General features: G+C 42.0%; 1 protein-coding gene across 2 annotated transcripts in view; it reads right to left on the minus strand.

Annotated features, from left to right (window-relative positions):
• The window catches only part of otop1 (otopetrin 1), a 33295-nt gene extending 17108 nt beyond the window's left edge, over positions 1–16187 (minus strand). Inside the window, exons 1-5 of one of the 2 annotated variants that reach the window (XM_072255888.1) lie at positions 16106–16166; positions 15236–15964; positions 14563–14699; positions 14418–14476; positions 9274–9404 (exon numbers count right to left, since the gene is read on the minus strand). In XM_072255888.1, coding sequence (XP_072111989.1) covers positions 9274–9404; positions 14418–14476; positions 14563–14699; positions 15236–15596 — 688 coding nt within the window. In that variant the 5' untranslated portion in view covers positions 15597–15964; positions 16106–16166. Of the gene's footprint in view, positions 1–9273; positions 9405–14417; positions 14477–14562; positions 14700–15235 lie in introns of both variants that reach the window. The other variant, XM_072255887.1, reaches the window with a different exon arrangement.
• Positions 16188–20576: the final 4389 nt, after the last annotated feature.

A 20576-nucleotide genomic window follows, 5' to 3' on the forward strand; every position in this document is an offset into this window, starting at 1 on the left:
GGACTTGATAGAGGTGTTTAAAATTATGAGGGAGATTGATAGAGTTGATGTGGATAGGCTTCTTCCATTGAGAATGGGGGAAGATTCAACCAAGAGAACATGAGTTGAGAGTTAAAGGGCAAAAGTTTAGGGGTAACATGAGGGGGAACTTCTTTACTCAGAGTGGTAGCTGTGTGGAATGAGCTTCCAGCAGAAGTGGTTGAGGCAGGTTCGATGTTGTCATTTAAAGTTAAATTGGATGGCTATATGGACAAGAAAGGAATGGAGGGTTATGGGCTGAGTGCAGGTCAGTGGGACTAGGTGATAGTAAGAGTTTGGCATGGACTAGAAGGGCTGAGATGGCCTATTTCCGTGCTGTAATTGTTAATATGGTTATATATGGTTATTTGACAGGCCATTCAATCCTGGAATCATTTTCATGAATCTCCTTTGAACCCTCTCCAGTTTCAGCACATCCTTTTTAAGATGAGGGCCGCACAAAACTGCTCATAATACTCCAAGTGAGGTCTCACTAGTGCTTTATAAAGTCTCAACATTACATTCCTGCTTTTATATTCTAGTCCTGTTGAAATGAATACCATCATTGCATTTGCATTCCTCACCATCAACTCAACCTGGAAACTAACTTTTAGGAAACCCTACACAAGGACTCCCAAATCATAGAAACATAGAAAATATACAGCGCAATACAGGCCCTTCAGCCCACAAAGCTGTGCCAAACATGTCCCTACCCGAGAACTACCTAGGCTTTACCCATAGCCCTCTATTTTTCTAAGCTCCATGTAGCCATCCAGGAGCTTCTTAAAAGACCCTATCGTTTCCACCTCCACCACCACCGCCAGCAGCCCATTCCAAGCACTCACCACTCTCTGCATAAAAAACTTACCCCTGACATCTCCTCTGTACCTACTTCCAAGCACCTTAAGGACTTGCAGTGGGTGGTGAGGGTAGCAGAGCGGGTTATTGACACAACACTATCCTCCCTCAGAGATATTTATACTGGCAGACTTCAAAAGAAGGCTACTTGTATTTCAAAGGATCCCACTCATCCTGGACATCACCTGTTTTCCCCTCTACCTTCTGGGAAGAGACACAGAGCATTAAGGACGAAAACAAAGAGACTCCTTAACAGCTTCTACCCACAAGCAGTGAAATGTATAACACCTGCTTCCCTTCTCCTGCCCCCCTCCTAAGACGGCGGCAGCTAAATGCATCACACTTCCAGGAAAGGCAGGTGTGCAATAGTCCTACCCCACCCCCCATCCATATATTATTAATTTTGGACTGCACTCCTGAGGTTTTAGAGTTTATTTTATGTATATATTCTTTGTCATGCTGCAAAACGTTGAGCTGCTAAACTGTGTTTCATTGCTCCACAACAATGACAATAAAGATATTCTATTCTAAAACTATGCCCTCTCGTGCTAGTCATTTCAGCCCTGGGGAAAAGCCTCTACCTATTCACACGATCAATGCCTCTCATTATCTTGTACACCTCTATCAGGTCACCTCTCATCCTCCATTGCTCCAAGGAGAAAAGGCAGAGTTCACTCAACCTATTCTCATAAGGCAATTCCCAATCCAGACAACATCCTTATAAATCTCCTCTGAGGGTCCAGTGAGATGGAGGAACTGAGGGAAATACATGTTAGTAGGGAAGTGGTGTTAGGTAAATTGAAGGGATTGAAGGCAGATAAATCCCCAGGGCCAGATGGTCTGCATCCCAGAGTGCTTAAGGAAGTAGCCCAAGAAATAGTGGATACATTCGTGATCATTTTTCAAAACTCGTTAGATTCTGGACTAGTTCCTGAGGATTAGAGGCTGGCTAATGTAACCCCGCTTTTTAAAAAAAAGGAGGGAGAGAGAAACCGGGGAATTATAGACCGGTTAGCCTAACATTGGTGGTGGGGAAACTGCTAGAGTCAGTTATCAAAGATGTGATAACAGCACATTTGGAAAGCGGTGAAATCATCGGACAAAGTTAGCATGGATTTGTGAAAGGAAAATCATGTCTGACGAATCTCAGAATTTTTTGAGGATGTAACTAGTAGAGTGGATAGGGGAGAATCAGTGGATGTGGTATATTTGGATTTTCAAAAGGCTTTTGACAAGGTCCTACACAGGAGATTAGTGTGTAAACTTAAAGCACACGGTATTGGGGGTAAGGTATCGATGTGGATAGAGAATTGGTTGGCAGACAGGAAGCAAAGAGCAGGAATAAACGGGACCTTTTCAGAAAGGCAGGCGGTGACTAGTGGGGTACCGCAAGGCTCAGTGCTGGGACCCCAGTTGTTTACAATATATATTAATGACTTGGATGAGGGAATTAAATGCAGCATCTCCAAGTTTGCAGATGACACGAAGCTGGGCGGCAGTGTTAGCTGTGAGGAGGATGCTAAGAGGATGCAGGGTGACTTGGATAGGTTAGGTGAGTGGGCAAATTCATGGCAGATCCAATTTAATGTGGATAAATGTGAAGTTATCCACTTTGGTGGCAAAAACAGGAAAACAGATTATTATCTGAATGGTGGCCAATTAGGAAAAGGGGAGGTGCAACGAGACCTGGGTGTCATTAATACACCATTGAAAGTGGGCATGCAGGTACAGCAGGCGGTGAAAAAGACAAATGGTATGCTGGCATTTATAGCGAGAGGATTCAAGTACAGGAGCAGGGAGGTACTACTGCAGTTGTACAAGGCCTTGGTGAGACCACACCTGGAGTATTGTGCGCAGTTTTGGTCCCCTAATCTGAGGAAAGACATCCTTGCCTTAGAGGGAGTACAAAGAAGGTTCACCAGATTGATTCCTGGGATGGCAGGACTTTCATATGATGAAAGACCGGATGAACTAGGCTTATACTCGTTGGAATTTAGAAGATTGAGGGGGGATCTGATTGAAACGTATAAAATCCTAAAGGGATTGGACAGGCTAGATGCAGGAAGATTGTTCCCGATGTTGGGGAAGTCCAGAATGAGGGGTCACAGTTTGAGGATAGAGGGGAAGCCTTTTAGGACTGAGATTAGGAAAAGCTTCTTCACACAGAGAGTGGTGAATCTGTGGAATTCTCTGCCACAGGAAACAGTTGAGGCCAGTTCATTGGCTATATTTAAGAAGGAGTTAGATATGGCCCTTGTGGCTAAAGGGATCGGGGGAATGGAGGGAAGGCTGGTGCAGGGTTCTGAGTTGGATGATCAGCCATGATGATACTGAATGGCAGTGAAGGCTTAAAGGGCCAAATGGCCTACTCCTGCACCTATTTTCTATGTTTCTATGAACCCTTTCTATGGTTTCCACATCGTTCCTGTAGTGAGGCGACCAGAATCAAGCACAGTACTCCAAGTGGGGTCTGACTAGGGTCCTATATAGCTGCAACCTTGCCTTTCAGCTCTTAAACTCAATCCCATGATTGATGAAGGCCAATGCACCATATGCCTTCTTAACCACAGTCACTTGCCTAGGGTACCTTATCAAATATCTTGCTAACATCCATATACACTACATCTATGGTTCTAGCTTCAATGTGCTTAGTTACATTCTCAAAAAATTCAATCAGGCTCGTAAGGCATGACCTGCCTTTGACAAAGCCATGCCGACTATTCCTAATCATATTATGCCTCTCCAAATGTTCATAAATCCTGCCTCTCAGCATCTTCTCCATCAACTTCCAACCACTGAAGTAAGACTCACTGGCCTATAATTTCCTAGGCTATCCCTGCTCCCTTTCTTGATTAAGGGAACAACATCCGCAACCCTCCAATCCTTCGGAACCTCTCCCGTCCTCATCGATGATGCAAAGATCATTGCCAGAGGCTCAACAATCTCCTCCCTCGCTTCCCACAGTAGCCTGGGGTACATCCTGTCCGTTCCCAGTGACTTATCCAACTTGATCCTTTCCAAAAGCTCCAGCACATCCGCTTTCTTAATATCTACATTCTCAAGCTTTTCAGTCCACTTCCGGTCATCCCTACAATCACCAAGATCCCTTTCCATAGTGAATACTGAAGCAAAGTTTTCATTAAGTACCTTCGCTATCTCCTCCGGTTCCATACACATTTTTCCATTGTCACACTTGATTGGTCCTATTCTCTCATGACTTATCCTCTTGCTCTTCATATACTTGTAGAATGCCTTGGGGGTTTTCCTTAATCCTGTCTGCCAAGACTTTCTCATGGCCCCTTCCGGCTCTCCCAATTTCATTCTTAAGCTCCTTCCTGCTAGCGTTATAATCTTCTAGATTCATATCATTACCTTTTTTTTTGAACTTTTCATAAGCTCTTCTTTTCTTCTTGCCTAGATTTACAACAGCCCTTGTGCACCACGGATCTCTGATCCTACCATCCTTTCCATGTCTCATAGGAATGTACCTACTCGGAACCCCACGCAAATATCCCCTGTACACTTGCCACATTTCTTCGATACATTTCCCTGAGAACATCTGTTTCCAAGTTATGCTTCCAAGTTCCTGCCTGATAGCCTCATATTTCCCCTTACTCCAATTAAATGTTTCCCTCACACGAGGAAATCTGCAGATGCTGGAATTTCAAGCAACACACATAAAAGTTGCTGGTGAACACAGCAGGCCAGGCAGCATCTCTAGGAAGAGGTACATCCGATATTTTGGGCCAAGACCCTTCGTCAGGACAGAGGGTCTCGGCCCGAAACGTCGGCTGTTCCTCTTCCTAGAGATGCTGCCTAAACATTTCCCTAACTTGTCTGTTTCTATCCCTCTCCAGTGCTATGGTAAAGGAGATAGAATTGTGATCTCCAAAATGCTCTCCTACTGAGAGACCTGACACCTGACCAGGTTCATTTTCCAATACCAGTGAAGCACCTTCAATTACTCCAAAAGACTGAGGTTTGGTAAAATATTGAAAGGCTTTTATTCGCTGTACAATACGACCTCCACAGTGAGTGTCTGCCCCCGGACTGAGGGGGAGGGGCAAGGTGAACACCTTTATACAGGACTCTGTGGGAGGAGCCTCAGGGACAGTCAGCAGAGAGGTGTGTCCAGACAGGTAACCGAGTTACAACATATATACATGGTTTACCACAACCAGATCAAGTACAGCCTCTCCTCTTGTAGGCTTATCTACATATTGTCACTTTGCATTTCAGTTTTTTTGTATTTTGTCTCCATCTGAATTTAGTCAACCCTTTTTTTTTTCTCTACCCAACACTTCTTGACACTATTTCATCTGCCATTTCTTTGCCCATTCTCCTAATCTGTACCCACTCTACTTCCTCAAAACTACCTGTGCCTCTACCCATTTTCATATCATCTGCAAACATTGCAACAAAGTTATGAATTTCATCTTTCAAATCTTTGACATGTAATGTAAAAAGAATAAGTCCCAATAGAGACCCCTGTGGAATATAGCAACCAGTTAGAAAATGTGATTGAATTCACATTATGATCACTTCAGCTTCTCCTCAAATTGCGGGGTGAATTCTATCATACTATGATCACTTTCCCAGAGGGTTCTTTTATCTAAAGGTCTCTAATCAATTCTGGTTCATTGCACAATACCCAATCGAGAATAGTTGATCTCCTAGTAGACTCAACCATAAGCTGCTCTAAAAGCCATCTCGCAAGCACTCAAGAAATTCCCCTCCTGGAATCCAGTACCAACCTGATTTTCCCAATCTTCCTGCATATTGAAATCCCCCGTGACTATTGTAACATTGCCCTTTTAGCATGCATTTTCTATCTCCCATTGTAATTTGTAGGCCACATCCTTACTACTTTTTTTTGGGGGGGGGCAGTCTGTATTCAACTCCCATCTGTGTTTTTAACCCTTGTAGTTCCTTAGCTTTATCCACAGTGATTCAGCACCTTCCAACCCTATGGCACCTCTTTCTAATGAGATTATATATATATATGAGCAATGATACCTCCTCTGAGTTGCTGCCTATCCTTCCAATACTACATGTATCCTCAGACATTAATCTCCCGGCTATAATCTTCTTTCTGCCATGTTTCATTCAGTGATGCCTACAACATCATACCTGCCAATCTGCAACTGTGCTGCAAGTTCATCTACCTTATTCCTTATACTGCACGCAGATATAACACCATCAGTCCTGCATTCACACTTTTTGATTTTTACATTGCAGCTCATCCTGTTGACTGAAATTTTGCCCTATCAGCAGCCTCTCCTCCCTACACATTGCCTCTGGTTGTAAACCAGCTACCTCATCCTCAGCACCATCATTCACCTTTCCTACAATACTTCTTGCATTGAAATATATGCAGCTTAGGACACTAGTCGCACCATCCTAAACCTTTTGATTCCTGACTTTGCCTGATGTCTAACCAACATCTGCCACAACCTCTCCGCTAACTGTTCTGGCACTCTGGTTTCCATCCCCCTGCAACTCTAGTTTATACTCCACCATACAGCATCAACAAACTAGGATATTAGTCCCCCTCCATTTCAGGTGCAAATCGTCCCTTCTATACAAGTCCCACCTTCCCTGGAACCTTATCAAACACCTTACTAAAATCCATATATACCACATCCACTGCTCTACCTTCAATGTGCTTTGTCAAATCTTCAAACAATTCAAATTAGGCTTGTGAGGAATGATTCACCCCTCACAAAGCTATGCTGATGACTCCTAATCAGATTATGCTTCTCCAAATATTTGTAAATACTGAATCTAAGAATCCTCACCAGTAATTTGCCCACCACTGAGGTTAGGACTCACTGGTCTACAATTCCCAAGATTTCCACTCTCTGTCATGAACAAAAGAATACTGTTTGTTACTCTTCAATCATCTTTTACTACTCAGGCCAGTGAGAATACAAAGATCATCACTAAGGGTGCAATAATCTCTTCCTCACTTCCTGTAGTACTCTGGGGTACATCCTGTCTGGCCTCAGGGATTATCTATCCCAATGTTTTTCCAAAAGGTCCAGCACATTCTCTTAATGTCAAGATGTTCAAGTATATCAACCTGTTTATGCTGTCCTCAGTCAAGTTCACTCTTGCTGGTGAATACTGAAATCAAAATATTCATTAAAGACCTCCCTTACCTCCGGGCACATTTCTCTACCACCCCTGACTGGTCCTACCCGCACTTAGTCATCTTCCTGTTCTTCACACATGTACAACACCTTAGGGTTTTCCTTAATCCTACTCACCAAGGCCTTCTCATGTCCTTTCTAGCTCTCCCATATCCATTCTTCAGCTCTCTCCTGAATACCCTGTAACTCTCTAGAGCCCCGTACAATCCTTGCTTCCAAAACCTTATGCAAGGTTCTTTCTTCTTCTTGACTAGATGTTCCACATCTCTTGTCAACCATGGTTCCTTCACCCAATCCTTTTCCTGCCTTAATGGAGAGGGTGCAATGTTGGAGCTCTTCTTAGGAAATAAGGCAGGGCAAGTGGCAAAAATGTCTGTCAGCAAGCACTTTCGGTCCAGTGACCATAATTCTACTTGTTTTAAAATAGTTCTGGAGAATTATGATCAGTATACAGGTTAGGGTCTTGGACTGGGGCAGAGCAAATTTAAGCCATTAGACAGGATCTAGCAGTGGTTGACTGGGTAAGATTGTTTGGATCTGTCAAAGTGTGATTTCAGGTGTTCAGGGCCTGCATGTTCCTGTTGAGGTGAAGGGAGCCCCTGTTGACAAGAGATATTGAGGTCTGGTTGAGAAAAAGCTTTCACTGTACATAAGTAATGAGGAACTAGCAAACTTCTTGATGACTTACAAGTATAGGAGTGCACTCAAAAGAGACGTTAGATGATACAAGATTTGACAGCAAGATGAAGCAAAAGCTCAAGAGATTCTGCAGGTACAAGAGTATAAAGGTGACTATGGAGGGAACAGGTTCCCTTAATGATCAACAGAACTGACATATATATGGAACCAAAGGAAATGGGCAAGATTTTTAATATTTAATGTGGAGAGAACTATGAAGTTAAAAGGAATAGGAGAATGAGTGATTAATTACCATGGAGGTGGTACTGGAGACCTTGGAGTGCATTAAGGTGGATAAATCCCCAGGGCCTGCTCTAGTACATTCTCAGACCCTGTGGGAAGCTGAACAAGAAATTGTGGACACCCTTGCAGAATTTTGGCTTCACTTTTGGCCACAGGTGATACTCCTGAGGACTGGAGAGTGGTTAATATGGTATTATTGTTTTAAAAAAAAAAAAAAAAAAAAAAAAAAAAAAAGGGTAGCAAAAGCAAACCAGGAAACTACAACCCACTGAGCCTCTCGTTGGTGGGTAACTTGCTGGAGGGGACTCTGAAGGACAAGATGTACTAACGTTTAGACAGACAAAGTCTGATTAGAGACAGCTGACATCCTCTGTGTGGGTACTCATGTCTGACAAATCTTTTGGAGTTCTTCAAGGGGGTAACCAGTAGGGTAGATGAATGGATGTTGTCAATGTGGACTGTGGTGGCGCCTTTGACAAAATCTCTCCAGGCAGGCTAGTCTGGAAAGTTTGATCATATTGGATCCAGGGAAGATCATTAATAATTGGCTCAGTGGTAGGGATCAGATGATGTTTGTCTAGGCTCCAATCACACTGGAGGCCTGTGCTTAGTGATGTGACATGGGGAGTTGGTGCTGGTAACTGTTTGCAATTTTCTTAAAACAATTTGGATTTTGATGTACACGGCATGGGTGGTAACTTTGCAAATGATACTGAACAGATGGTGTTGTAGACATTGCAGATAATTATAACAAATTAGAGACATATCAATCAGCTAGGTACATGACCCAAGGATTGGCAAATGACTTTCAATCCAGATATGAGGCATTCTGCATTTTGAGTAGGGCTTCTACAGTGAATAGTAGGCTCCTGGGCAGTTTATGAAACAGAAGACCATAGGATTGCATCTGCAATCTAGATTGAAAGCCATTTGCCAAGCCTGAGCCACATACCTATTAAATTTTCATAATGCAAGTGCCTTGTTGTCTCTACTTATCACCTCTCAGTCTTCTGCCCCACTCAATTTCATCTGCCAACAATCCTTCCTTACTTGGATGCAGTTGTGACTTGCCACTCATTCCCTATTTATACAGACCATCTCCCCTCAACTCTTTCAAACCAAATGAAAGATCTCAACTCGAAACTTCAACTGATCTCCCTCCGCAGGCGCTGCCTGACTAACAGATCCTCTAAAAGATTGTTTTTTTTCCTGTCCTGTGAGTGTGCATTTGTTAATTGAAATACTTATAAACATAGTTAAGAAATATCTTCTCTAAATTTCATTTCTCTTGTTCTGGAGTTTAAATTCACTGAAAATTTCTTACCTACAGATACGTTGATAACTCCAAATGTGGCCAATCGTTTTTTGTGATCATTCAACTGATGTTCAGATTCAGCAACTATACCATTCACCCACAATAAGAGATTTGTGAAGACAGCATGAATCATCCCAAATCTAATAAAAAGACACATCTTGTGATGCGCACAGAATATAGTAAATAAATACATTAAAATTAGAAATTTTGCAGTGGAAAATATTGAAATCATAAAGTTGCAAAAATTCAAAGTTTCTAAAGTTGGTCCAGTCAAATTAGTTTCACAAGGCATTTCAAAGGAAGTGATCACTTACTGTTCAAAGTTTTTGGATTACCAAGGACCGTGTCTAAAATAAAGCAATTACAGGTAGAAAATACAACTCTTACAATTCCAAAGTTTCATTTTAATTTTAGCATCAGAATCAGTTCTAAATTTCCTTCAAGATACTGCACTAACATTGTTTAAAAAATACATTTTCTCCTCAGACAACTACAGAATAAGACTAACAGCCAAAAGCAAACGATAAAGCAAAGTTTATTGCAGTAACATTTTGAAGTGTGACATAAAGGAGGATATTAGACCACAAGACCAAGGAGCAGAATTAGGCCATTCAGCCCATCCAATGTGCTCTTCCATTTCACCACAGCGATCCCAGATCCCACTCAACCCCATACACCTGCCCTCTCACCATATCCCTTGATGCCCTGACCAATCTGGCCTCCACTGCAGTCTGTGGCAGGGAATTCCACAGATCCACCACTCTGACTAAAAAATTCCTCCTTACTTCTGTTCTAAAGGTCACCCTTCAATTTTGAGGTTGTGTCCTGTAGTTCTGGATACCCCCACCAGAGGAAATCATCATCTCCACATCCAGCCTATCCAAGCCTTTCAACATTCAGTAGGTTTCAATGAGATCCCCCAGCATTTTTCTATATTCTAGTGAGTACAGGCCCAAAGCTGCCAAACACTCCTCACATGTTAACCCCTTTGTTCCTGGAATCATCCTCGTGAAACTTCTCTGGACTCTCTCCAAAGACAACGCATCCTTCCTGAGGTAAGGGGGCCAGAACTATTGACAATACTCCAAGTGCAGCCTGACTACTGTCTTACAAAGCTTCAGCATCATCTTCTGGTTTTTATATTCTAGTCCCCTTTAAATAAATGCCAACATTGCATTTGCTTCCTTTACCACAGACTCAACCTGCAAATTAACCTTCTGGGAGTCTTGTACAAGGAACACTAAGAGCCTCTGCACCTCCGATGTTTGAATCCTCTCATTTAGATAATAATCCACACTATTGTTCCTTTTCCAAAATGCATTATTGTACATTTCCCAACAGCATATTCCATCTGCCACTTTTTTGCTGATTCTTCTAATTTCCCCAAGTCCTGCTGCAATCACATTGCTTCATCAGCACTACATACACCTCCACCCATCTTTGTATCATCTGCAAACTTTGCCACAAAGCCATCAATTCCACCATCTAAATCATTGACAAACAATGGGAGAAGTAGCGGTCCCAATACTGACCAACTGTCACCAGCAGCGAACCAGAAAAGGCCCCCTTTTATTCCCACTCATTGCTTCCTGCCCATCAGCCATTCCACTATCCATGCCAGTATCCTTCCTGTAACGCCATAGGATTTTATCTTGTTAAACAGTCTAGTGTGTGGCACCTTATCAAATGACTTCTGAAAACCTAAGTAAATGATATACACTGCCTTCTCCTTTGTCCACCCTGCTTTTTATTTCCCCAAAGAATTCTAACAGATTTGTCAGGCAAGATTTTTCTTTATAGAAACCATGCCACCTTTGACTTACTTATCAGTAGTTTCCAAGTACCCTGAAACCTCATCCTCAATAATGGACTCCAACACTTTCCCAACCACTGAGGTTAAACTAACTGGCCAATAATTTCCTCTCTTTTGCCTTCTTCCCTTCTTTAAAGAGTGGAATGACATTTGCAATTTTTCAGTCCTCTTGCACCATGTCAGGATCAAATGATTCTTGAAAGATTATGACCAATGCAACCCTTCTCAGGACTCTGTGATGTAGTCCATCTGGTCCAGATGTCTTAGTCACCTTAAGACCTTTTGAGTTTGCCTAGCACTTTTTCCCCCAATGGCATTCATTCCTACTCCCTGCCACTCAGAGACCTCTGGGACACAGCTAGTGTCTTCCGCAGTGAAGTCTGATGCAAAGTACCCATTAAGTTCATCTGCCAATTCTTTGTCCCCCATTACTGCCTCACCAGCATCATTTTCGAATGGTTGAATATCAACTCTCACTTCCCTTCTACTCTTTATTTAATGAAAAAAAAACTTAGCATCCTGCATATTATTGGCTAGTTTGGCCTCATATTTCATCTTTTCCCTTCTTGTAGCTTTTTCAGTAGTCTTTTGTTGGATTTTAAAAGCTTCCCAATTTCCAACTTCCCACTCACTCTTGCTAACTTATGTGCCTTTTCCTTGGGTTTTATGCGGTCCTTCACTTCCATGTTTGCCTACCCCTGCCATTTGAGAACAACTTCTGTGGGACATATCTATCTTGTGCCTTGTGAATCATTTCCAGAAACCTTGGCCACATTCTGCTGTTATCCCTGCCAGTATCCTCCTCCAATCCACCTGGGCAAGCTCCTCTCTCATGCCTCTAATTCTCTTTATTCCATTGTGATATTGATACATGTGAATTCTGCTTCTCCCTCTCATATTGCAGTACAAATTCAATCATATTATGCCACCAAAGGGTTCCTTTATGTTAAGCTCCCTAATAAGATCTGGGTTATTACACAACACCCAATCTAAGATTGTAACAAAACTCCCTGTCACTTAAACAGAAGACACATGGAGTGCAGAAAGCTAACCAGCATGCACAACAGGAAAAGGGATCGGATCAGTTAATGTCAGCAGTACACTCAGAATTCTCTACTAACTTCATACACTAACAGAACACGGAAAAACCATACAACCTGATATTTTGGGGCAAAAATGGAACAATTTAGTATGAAAAAACCAATGGATATTGGAAAAGAGACAGGAAAACTGTGGGCAATTTAAGAAAACTAGGAATACAAGTGTAATGACAACAGACTACAATTTTTTCTGATATAGATTGGAATGGTAAAGGCATATTGAGCCAAGTGAGAAATCCAGAAATGTGTACACTAAATCATTTAATCAGTGCTTCCAGCGCAATGATGAATCCAGTCCTGGGGAATGATGTAGAACATGTTTCCATGAGAATGTATTTGGAAATTTGTTTCAGAATATCCATGGGAAAAGACAATATACAAACAAGCAGAAATGGGCGCCACAGTGATGCAGCAGTTCATGCAACTCTATTACAGCTCAGGGTAATCTGGAGTTTAGTGTTTAATTCCGGTGCTGTTCTGAAAGGAGCCTCGGCATGTCCTCCCTATGGAATGTGTAGATTTTCCCCAGGTGCTCTGGTTTCCTCCTGCAGTCCAAAGACATACCGAGTAGGTCAATTGGTCATTGCAAATTGTCCTGTGATTAGGTTAGGGTTAATTGGGTTTGTTGGGGCAGTGCAACTCAAAGGGCCAGAAAGCCCTACGCTGCACTGTATCTCTAAAATAAAATATTTAATCAGGACTACCTTCAGTGAGTTGACAAAAAAAATCTGTAATGAGTGTTACTTTGGAAATGGAATAAATATGCTCATGAACTCTAAACAGATTATATATCAAAATTGAGAGGATTAAAATAAATTGAAAGGGAGACAAGTGACAGCAGGAAGATACAGACTACGGAACAGATTAAAATATGGGAATAAAAGGGACAAAGATTGTGCAAGCCTAGACATTGAAAAAAATTGCAGTTCCTATTTAAGATAAATAGTAATCAAATTATGGTGGTAGGGTGGAGATGCATCTCTACCAAAGAGGTACAAGGTGCTCTTTCCCTCTGCTAGCCTGCAGGTCACCGTTGGGCAAAGTAGCGGTGCCCCCCCCCCCCAGGGTCAGGCTCACGTGTCACCATGGGAGCAGGTGGTGGATGGTCGTATGAGCAGCTGATGCATATCACAAGTCCTGATTATGTGACAACTGCCACCAAGCAGATAATCTCTGGGAGTGTCGATAATGGCTGGGATCACCGTCTTGTAAAGACTGCCCAGAGAAGGCAATGGCAAACCACTTGTGCAGAAAAATTTGCCAAGAACATTCATGGTCATGGATAGAGAAAAGAATAAGAACAACAGCGTGAAGGGGGTCTTCCTCAAAGGCACTCAGATTAAAGACAGACAGAAGACCATGATCACTCGCATCATGCGACATGGCACATAATAATAATGATGAGTAATCAAAGTCTTAAAGATTAAATTATGAATCTTTACAAGCCAAGATCATTGGAGTACCTTCTCCTTAGCAAAACAGCAAAAGGGAAAGCAGTGACAACATTACAATAAAATACATATACCAGATGTACTTGGAAAAAATGCTGGAAACCTTGAACTTAAAGCTACCTCACCCAAATGGGGTGTATTCCATGTTACTGGCAGAAATGAAGATAGAAATTGTGGAGATCAACTACAATCTACCAGCTCTACTTTGGAGGAGTTGTATTTCCTGACGACAAGATTAATGTAAACTTTCCCTCTTACATAGTGCTCCACCCTACTACAATCCATATACCCAAGTGTTTCTTAAATGCAGCAACGGTATCTACCTCTACACCCATGCACTCTCCACTGTGTAAAAAACTTCTGTCATCCCCCTAGATTTTTCTCTAATCTTAAAGACCATGTTCCCTAGAATTAGCCATTCTTGCCCTGAGGAATATGGTCCATGCATATGCACTTGACCTATGCATCTTGTACATCTCTATTATGTCATCTCTTACCCTTCTCTCCAAAGAGAAAGAGTCCTAGTTTGCTCAATCTATGCTGATAAGACATGTTGTCTAATCCAGGCAGCATCCTGGTAAATCTCCCCTGTACCCTCTTCACATCTTTCCTGTAGAGGTAACCAGAACTGAAGTGTTGTGTAACCAGAGCTGCAACTTTACCTTGTGTTATGTTGATACATGTTAAGTAAGTTATTCTGTCACAATCACATCCTTAAAATGTTCTGATATTTACATTCATTTAATACAATGGATTGAAGAAATATTTGGAATATGGTGCATGCTTTACCTTTCAATAATCTGAAAAGTCTGAATGACATCCTTTGCATGAAACCAAAGGAAATATACCTGAAAATAAATTATATTTTTTAATATGTACAACGCACATACTTCTATGATAACACAAATCAAAAATCAAATACATATAAACATGCCTGGGAGATTGTGTGTACTGCGTGAATCACGGGAAAGGCACCACTGGCGTCTGTTAGACAACTTGAATATCCAACGTAGTATCCAATTTTCAACATATCCAGAACTAAACTCAAGATGGCAAACAAGATTAAACCACCTGGGAACCAAACGCAACAAAAGTTAATCTCTGAAGAAATAAAAGCAGGTCTTAAATTATATTAATTGAATCTTCTTATAACTTGTTCCAACTACTTCATATCTGACGTACTTGCTGTTTTTAAACAAATACTTGCTGTTTGTTACTTTGAGCAACGTCGAGTTAGCATGTTACTCACTGACCCTATGCAGTGAGTGAGCTATACAAGTTTAACGCTAGATACAATGATAAACTGCTCAACTTATCGCATGCTATACAGTAATACTGACGATACTAAAAATAATCGTGCCAGTTCTGCCACTTAACGAAAGTGCACAAGGTACGAAAGCTAAACCAGTGACAGAGATGCTCAACAGGTCGGGCAACATGGATGGCGCGGTGCAGTTATAAACATAAATCGAAACAAATTTCACATACTTCTCAAGGTAACAGGGCTAAACTCTTTTAAACTATGGCAATTTGAATACATAGAACAATAAAGCTCCCAGTGTACACCCGAATATACAGCTAACACCCCTCCTGCCCTGACAACTTACCTCTCAGCCACCCTGGCCCGGCGTGGTCATCCTTATCGATGGTCAACCCTCTCCTTTCATTCCGCTTCACGAAGTACCAGAGCATCCACACTAGCTGCATCGCCATGAGGGTGCTGAGATAGGCTAAGACGTGTTCCTGCGTCACCCCAGCTTTCTGCGACGCCTCTGCCACCGTTAGTACCAAACCCAGGGCAAAAACATTGATGCCGTACTGAGCGCTCGGGGTGACTGCATTATTCGGGAGGTGTATATCTGTCGAGTCGCTGGGGCCGGGGAGTCTCTCTTGTTCTTGCGGCACCCTGCACTTGTCGGAGCACGGCTTGCTGCCTCTGTAAACTTCCAGGCTACATCCGTCGTCCATTGCCACTTGTCATCTAGCTAAGCGAGTAAACTTAGAACTGGTAAAGAAAAGCCCGTTTTAAGAAAACTCTCATTAATGTTTCCCGCCCCCTGATTGTAGGTCAGACAGGTGGGAAGAAAGTTTCACTCTTCAGTTAACAGGCAGGTGGAGTTGCAACTGGACAGCTTCAACAGATAAATAACCTTAATTTGATTAACATTGAAAACATAAGTTAAATTCATAAATTTTCATGGGTTTTATTTCATTCTACGCATTCATTTAGACATTTTATACTCCTGCTGAGGGTTTGTTATTAATAACAAACATTCGTGAGTAAATCTCGTCCAATATTTTCGCTTCGCCTCGCCTCTCCTCTGCAAACGTACGTCCTATTAAGGCAAAAAAAAAGTCACACTATGTTGTAAACACATGAGATTCTGCAGATGCTGGAACTCTTAATGTACCTTAAATGCAGAGCAACACACAAATGCTGGTCTACAAAGATAAAGCGTTAATAGGTCTTTTTATACACAGATTTGATGCGTCATAATGAATCGGGCGAACATCTCGTTTCCTTTCAGTCAGTTTCTCAGATGTTGTTCGGTCCGAGGTGGCCGGGGATTGTTTTGCTTCCTTTCGTGTCTATACGGTCTCGCGGGACTGGGCCACGTTTATCTACTTAGCATTAAATTAATGGCTTATCGATTGCAGAAAACGTGATTAGAATAAAATCAAATTGTGTGTTTTCGTTTTGTGCAAACTGCAGTCTTTATAACGAACTGTACTCTCACTGTGTTGTTAGGGTATGACAAGGTCGCGATTATATTTTTGTTAATTATTCTAGCCTAGTGATTCTCAACCCGTTTCTGCTCCTAGCCCACTTGTGACTTTCATTTACCTCCGTGATCCCACCCTCCATAGTATCCGTTAGTTGCTAAAGTTTTTTGTTTGGTCAATTGACTACCTCCAAATGGTAGCCAAGATGTGGGTTTGAGATTGCAAATGGGGCTGGAAAGGACATGTAATAAGGGTAATGACACAATTGTAATGGGGGACTTCAATATGCAAGGGAATTGGGAAAATCAGGTTGGTGTCGGATTGCAAGAGAGGGAATTTGTTGAATGCCCACAAGGTGGCTTTATAGCTTTAAGGATGGCTGCATGCTCGAGCCTACTCTGGGAAAGGCTATTGGGTGTTGTGTAATAACCCAGATCTTATTAGGGAGCTTAATGTAATGGAACCCTTATGAGATGGTGATCATAATATGATTGAATTCATACTGCAGTTTGAGAGGGAGAAGCGTAAGTCACATGTATCAGTATCACAATGAAATAAAGGGAATTACAGAGGCATGAGAGAGGAGCTTGCCCAGGTGGATTGGAGGAGGATACCAGCAAGTGGGAATAAAAGAGGCCTTTTCCGGTTGACTGCCGGTGACTAGTGGTGTTCCTCAGGGGTCAGTATTGGGACCACTACTTTTTACATTGTTTGTCAATGATTTAGATAATGGAATTGATAGTTTTGTGGCAAAATTTGCAGATGATATGAAGATAGGTGGAGGGGTAGGTAGTGCTGAAGAAGCAATGTGATTGCAGCAGGACTTAGACAAATTGGATGAATTGGCAAAAAAGTGGCAGATGGAATACAGTGTTAGGAAATGTATGGGAAATTCATTTTGGTAAAAGGAACAATAGTGTGGACTATTATCTAAATGGGGAGAAAGGTCAAACATCAGAGGTGAGGAGGGAAATAGGAGTCCTCATGCAAGACTCCCAGAAGGTTAATTTGCACGTTGAGTCTGTGGTAAAGAAGGCAAATGCAATGTTGGCATTTATTTCAAGGGGAATAAAATATAAAAGCAAGGAGATAATGCTGCGCCTTTGTAAGACAACAGTCAGGCCGCACGTGGAATATTGTCAACAGTTTTGTGCCCCATATTTCCGAAAGGATGTGTTGTCATTGGAGAGAGTCTAGAGGAGGTTCATGAGGATGATTCTGGGAATGAAGGGGTTAACATATGAGGAGTGTTTGGCAGTTTTGGGCCTGTGCTCACTGAAATTTAGAAGAATGCGTGCGGATCTCATTGAAACCTACCAAATTTTGGAAGGACTAGATAGGGTGGATGTGGAGAGGATGTTTCCTATGGTTTTGGTATCCAGAATCTAGCCTTAAAATTGAGGGGCAACCCTTTAGAACAGAGGCAAGAAGGATTCTTTTGTTAGCCAGAGTAGTAAATCTGTGGAATGCTCTGCTGCAGACTAAACCAAGTCTGTGCGTATATTTAAGGCGGAAGTTGATTGTTTCCTGATCAGTCAGGGCATCAAAGGATATGCTGAGAAGGCAGGTGGGATCCAGGATCAGCCATGATGGAATGGCAGAGCAGACTCGATGGGCTGAATGGCCTAATTCCACTCCAATGTCTTACAGTCTATTAAATAGTTAAGTTAAAATAAGTACAGAGAAATTAAAAAGTAGTGAGGTAGTGTTCATGGGTTCATTGTCCATTCAGAAATCTGATGTCAGAGGAGAAGAAACAGTCCCTGAATTGCGGAGTGTGTGCCTCCACCTCCTTCACAATGGTAACCATGAGAAGAGGGCATGGGCAGGTTCCAAAGTAAGGTTATTGTATTTGTAGAGTTCAATTCCCAATTACTAACTGGGATTACCAAGGCACAGTGGAGCCGTAATTTCTGAGAGCTTTTGATACAGTAGGCAGATAGATCAATGAGGAAAAGGGCATTACTGGACCTGCAGCTGGTTTCATGGAAGGAGGATCATTTTGGAGATAGTGACCTTAACTGTGTATTTTCAAGCAATAATGGAAAAGGATAGGAATAAACCTTAAATTGGGGGGAGGTTGGGAGAGGAGTGTTGCAGGAGGCTCATTTTGTTAACATGGGGGGAGAAGTAGCCACATCTGAACAGTGGGAAGCATTCAACAGAGTTATAGCACAATTTGAAGGCTAAATTGGGTAAAAGCCAGGAATAATACGTATTGGGAACCCTTGGTGTTGAGGGTTATTGATGGTTGGATAAGGAGAAAAAAAGGCAGCATATGACAGGAATATATGTAGGGAAGTGCTTGAAAAGAAAACTAGTATTTTAAATCAATATGTAGATAATCCAAAAAGAACAGGGGCTGTAAAGATCCGGTGTAGGGTAATAAGCCTGGCCAGCAGATGAGCAATTAGCAAACAGTGACCACAACTCCTTAAGCTTTAAGATAGCTATAAACAATAAATATGGACCTTGCAGAAAGGTATTAAATTGGAGCAGAGCAAATTATGAGAGCTTTAGGCAGGAATTTGAGTTAATTGGAAACAGCAGTTTTTGGCCAAGTCCATATCTGACATGTAGAGAATGTTTATAGACCAACTACACTGAGTACAGGACAGGTATGTTCTAGTCTGGACGAAGGACAAGGATGGCAAGGTAAGAGAACCTTGGATGTCAAAAGAGGTCATGAATTTAGCCAAGATGAAAAATGAGAAGTATGTAAAGCTTAGGAAAGAAGAATCAAACAGAGCCTTTCAGGATATAAATAAATAAATACAAAAATAACTCAAGAAGGGAATTGGGAAAGCCAGGGGCATGAAAAGTCCTTGGCAAGCACGATTAAAGAGAATCCCAAGGCAAAGATTGTAATCTTATTACATCAAAAGCAAGGGGATAACTAAGGAGAGCATAGGATCCTCACTCATTGTAAAAGGGGGGAACATTTGCTTGGAAACAGAGCTTGGCTGAGATTCTCCATGAGCACTTTACATCAGTATTTACTAAGAAGAAGGATGTGGATGATAGGGAGATCAGTGCTGAGCATATTGATATGCTAGGGCATTTTGAAGTAAAGGAGGAGGTAGTGTTGGGTCTCTTAAAGAGCATCAGTCCCCAGGGCCTGATGGGATATACCCCAGGTTATTGAGAGAGGCAAGAGATGTGCTTGCTGGGGCCTTGATCGATATCTTCATGTCCTCTCTACATGTGAGGTCCCAGAGGACTGGTTCTTACATTATTCAAGAAGAGAACCAGGGCCTGTTAACAATGGCCTAGTGACTCTCACGTCAGTGATAGCAAACCGTGGCCTAACTAGGGAGAGCCAGCATGGCTTTGTGTAGGGCAAGATGTGTCTTACTAATGTGAGTTTTTTGATGAAAGTAGAGCTGTGGATGTTGTCTACATGGATTTTAGTAAGCCGTTTGACAAGGTCCCTCATGGGAGGCTCATCCAGAAGATTAAGATGTGTGGGATCCATGGTGAATTGGTCATTTGGATTCAGAACTAGCTTGCTTATAGAAGACAGAAGGTAGTAGTAATAGGGACTTATTCTAGCTGGTGGTTTGTGATTAGTGATGTTCCACAGGGATCTGTACTGGGATCTCTGCTGTTTGTGATGTATATAAATGACATGGGTGAAAATATAGGTGGGTGGGTTAGTAAGTTTGCAGATGGTACAAAGACTGGTGGTATTGTGGATAGTGTAGAAGAATAGTAAAGAATAGTTACTGGTATAAACATAAAAAAAACAGATGGCATTTAACCCAGTCAAATGTGTTGCACCTTTGTAGGTCAAATGTAAAGGGTTAGTACACTGTTAAGGGCAAGATCCTTAAGTGTTGATGAGCAGAGGGATCTTGGTGTCCAAGTTCATAGCTCCCTGAAAGTGGCAACGTATTTGATAGGGTGGTCAAGGAGGCATATGGAATGCTTGCCTTTATTTGTTGAGGCACTGAGTTCAAAAATCAGGAAATTATGTTGCAGCTTTAATAAACTCCAGTTAGGCTGCATCCGGAGGATTGTGTACAGTTCTGGTTGCCCTGTATAGGATGGATGTTGAGGCTTTGGGAAAGGTGCAATAGAGGTTTACCAGGATGCTGCCTGGATTAGAAGGCATGTGCTATAATGAGAGGCTGGACAAACGTGTTGTTTTCTCTGGAGTGGAGGAGTCTGGGGGAGATCTGATAGCGGTTTATAAGGTTATGAGAGGCATAGGTAGATTAAGCA

Source organism: Mobula birostris, chromosome 4, assembly GCF_030028105.1.
Source record: "Mobula birostris isolate sMobBir1 chromosome 4, sMobBir1.hap1, whole genome shotgun sequence".
NCBI classification, from domain to species: domain Eukaryota; kingdom Metazoa; phylum Chordata; class Chondrichthyes; order Myliobatiformes; family Myliobatidae; genus Mobula; species Mobula birostris.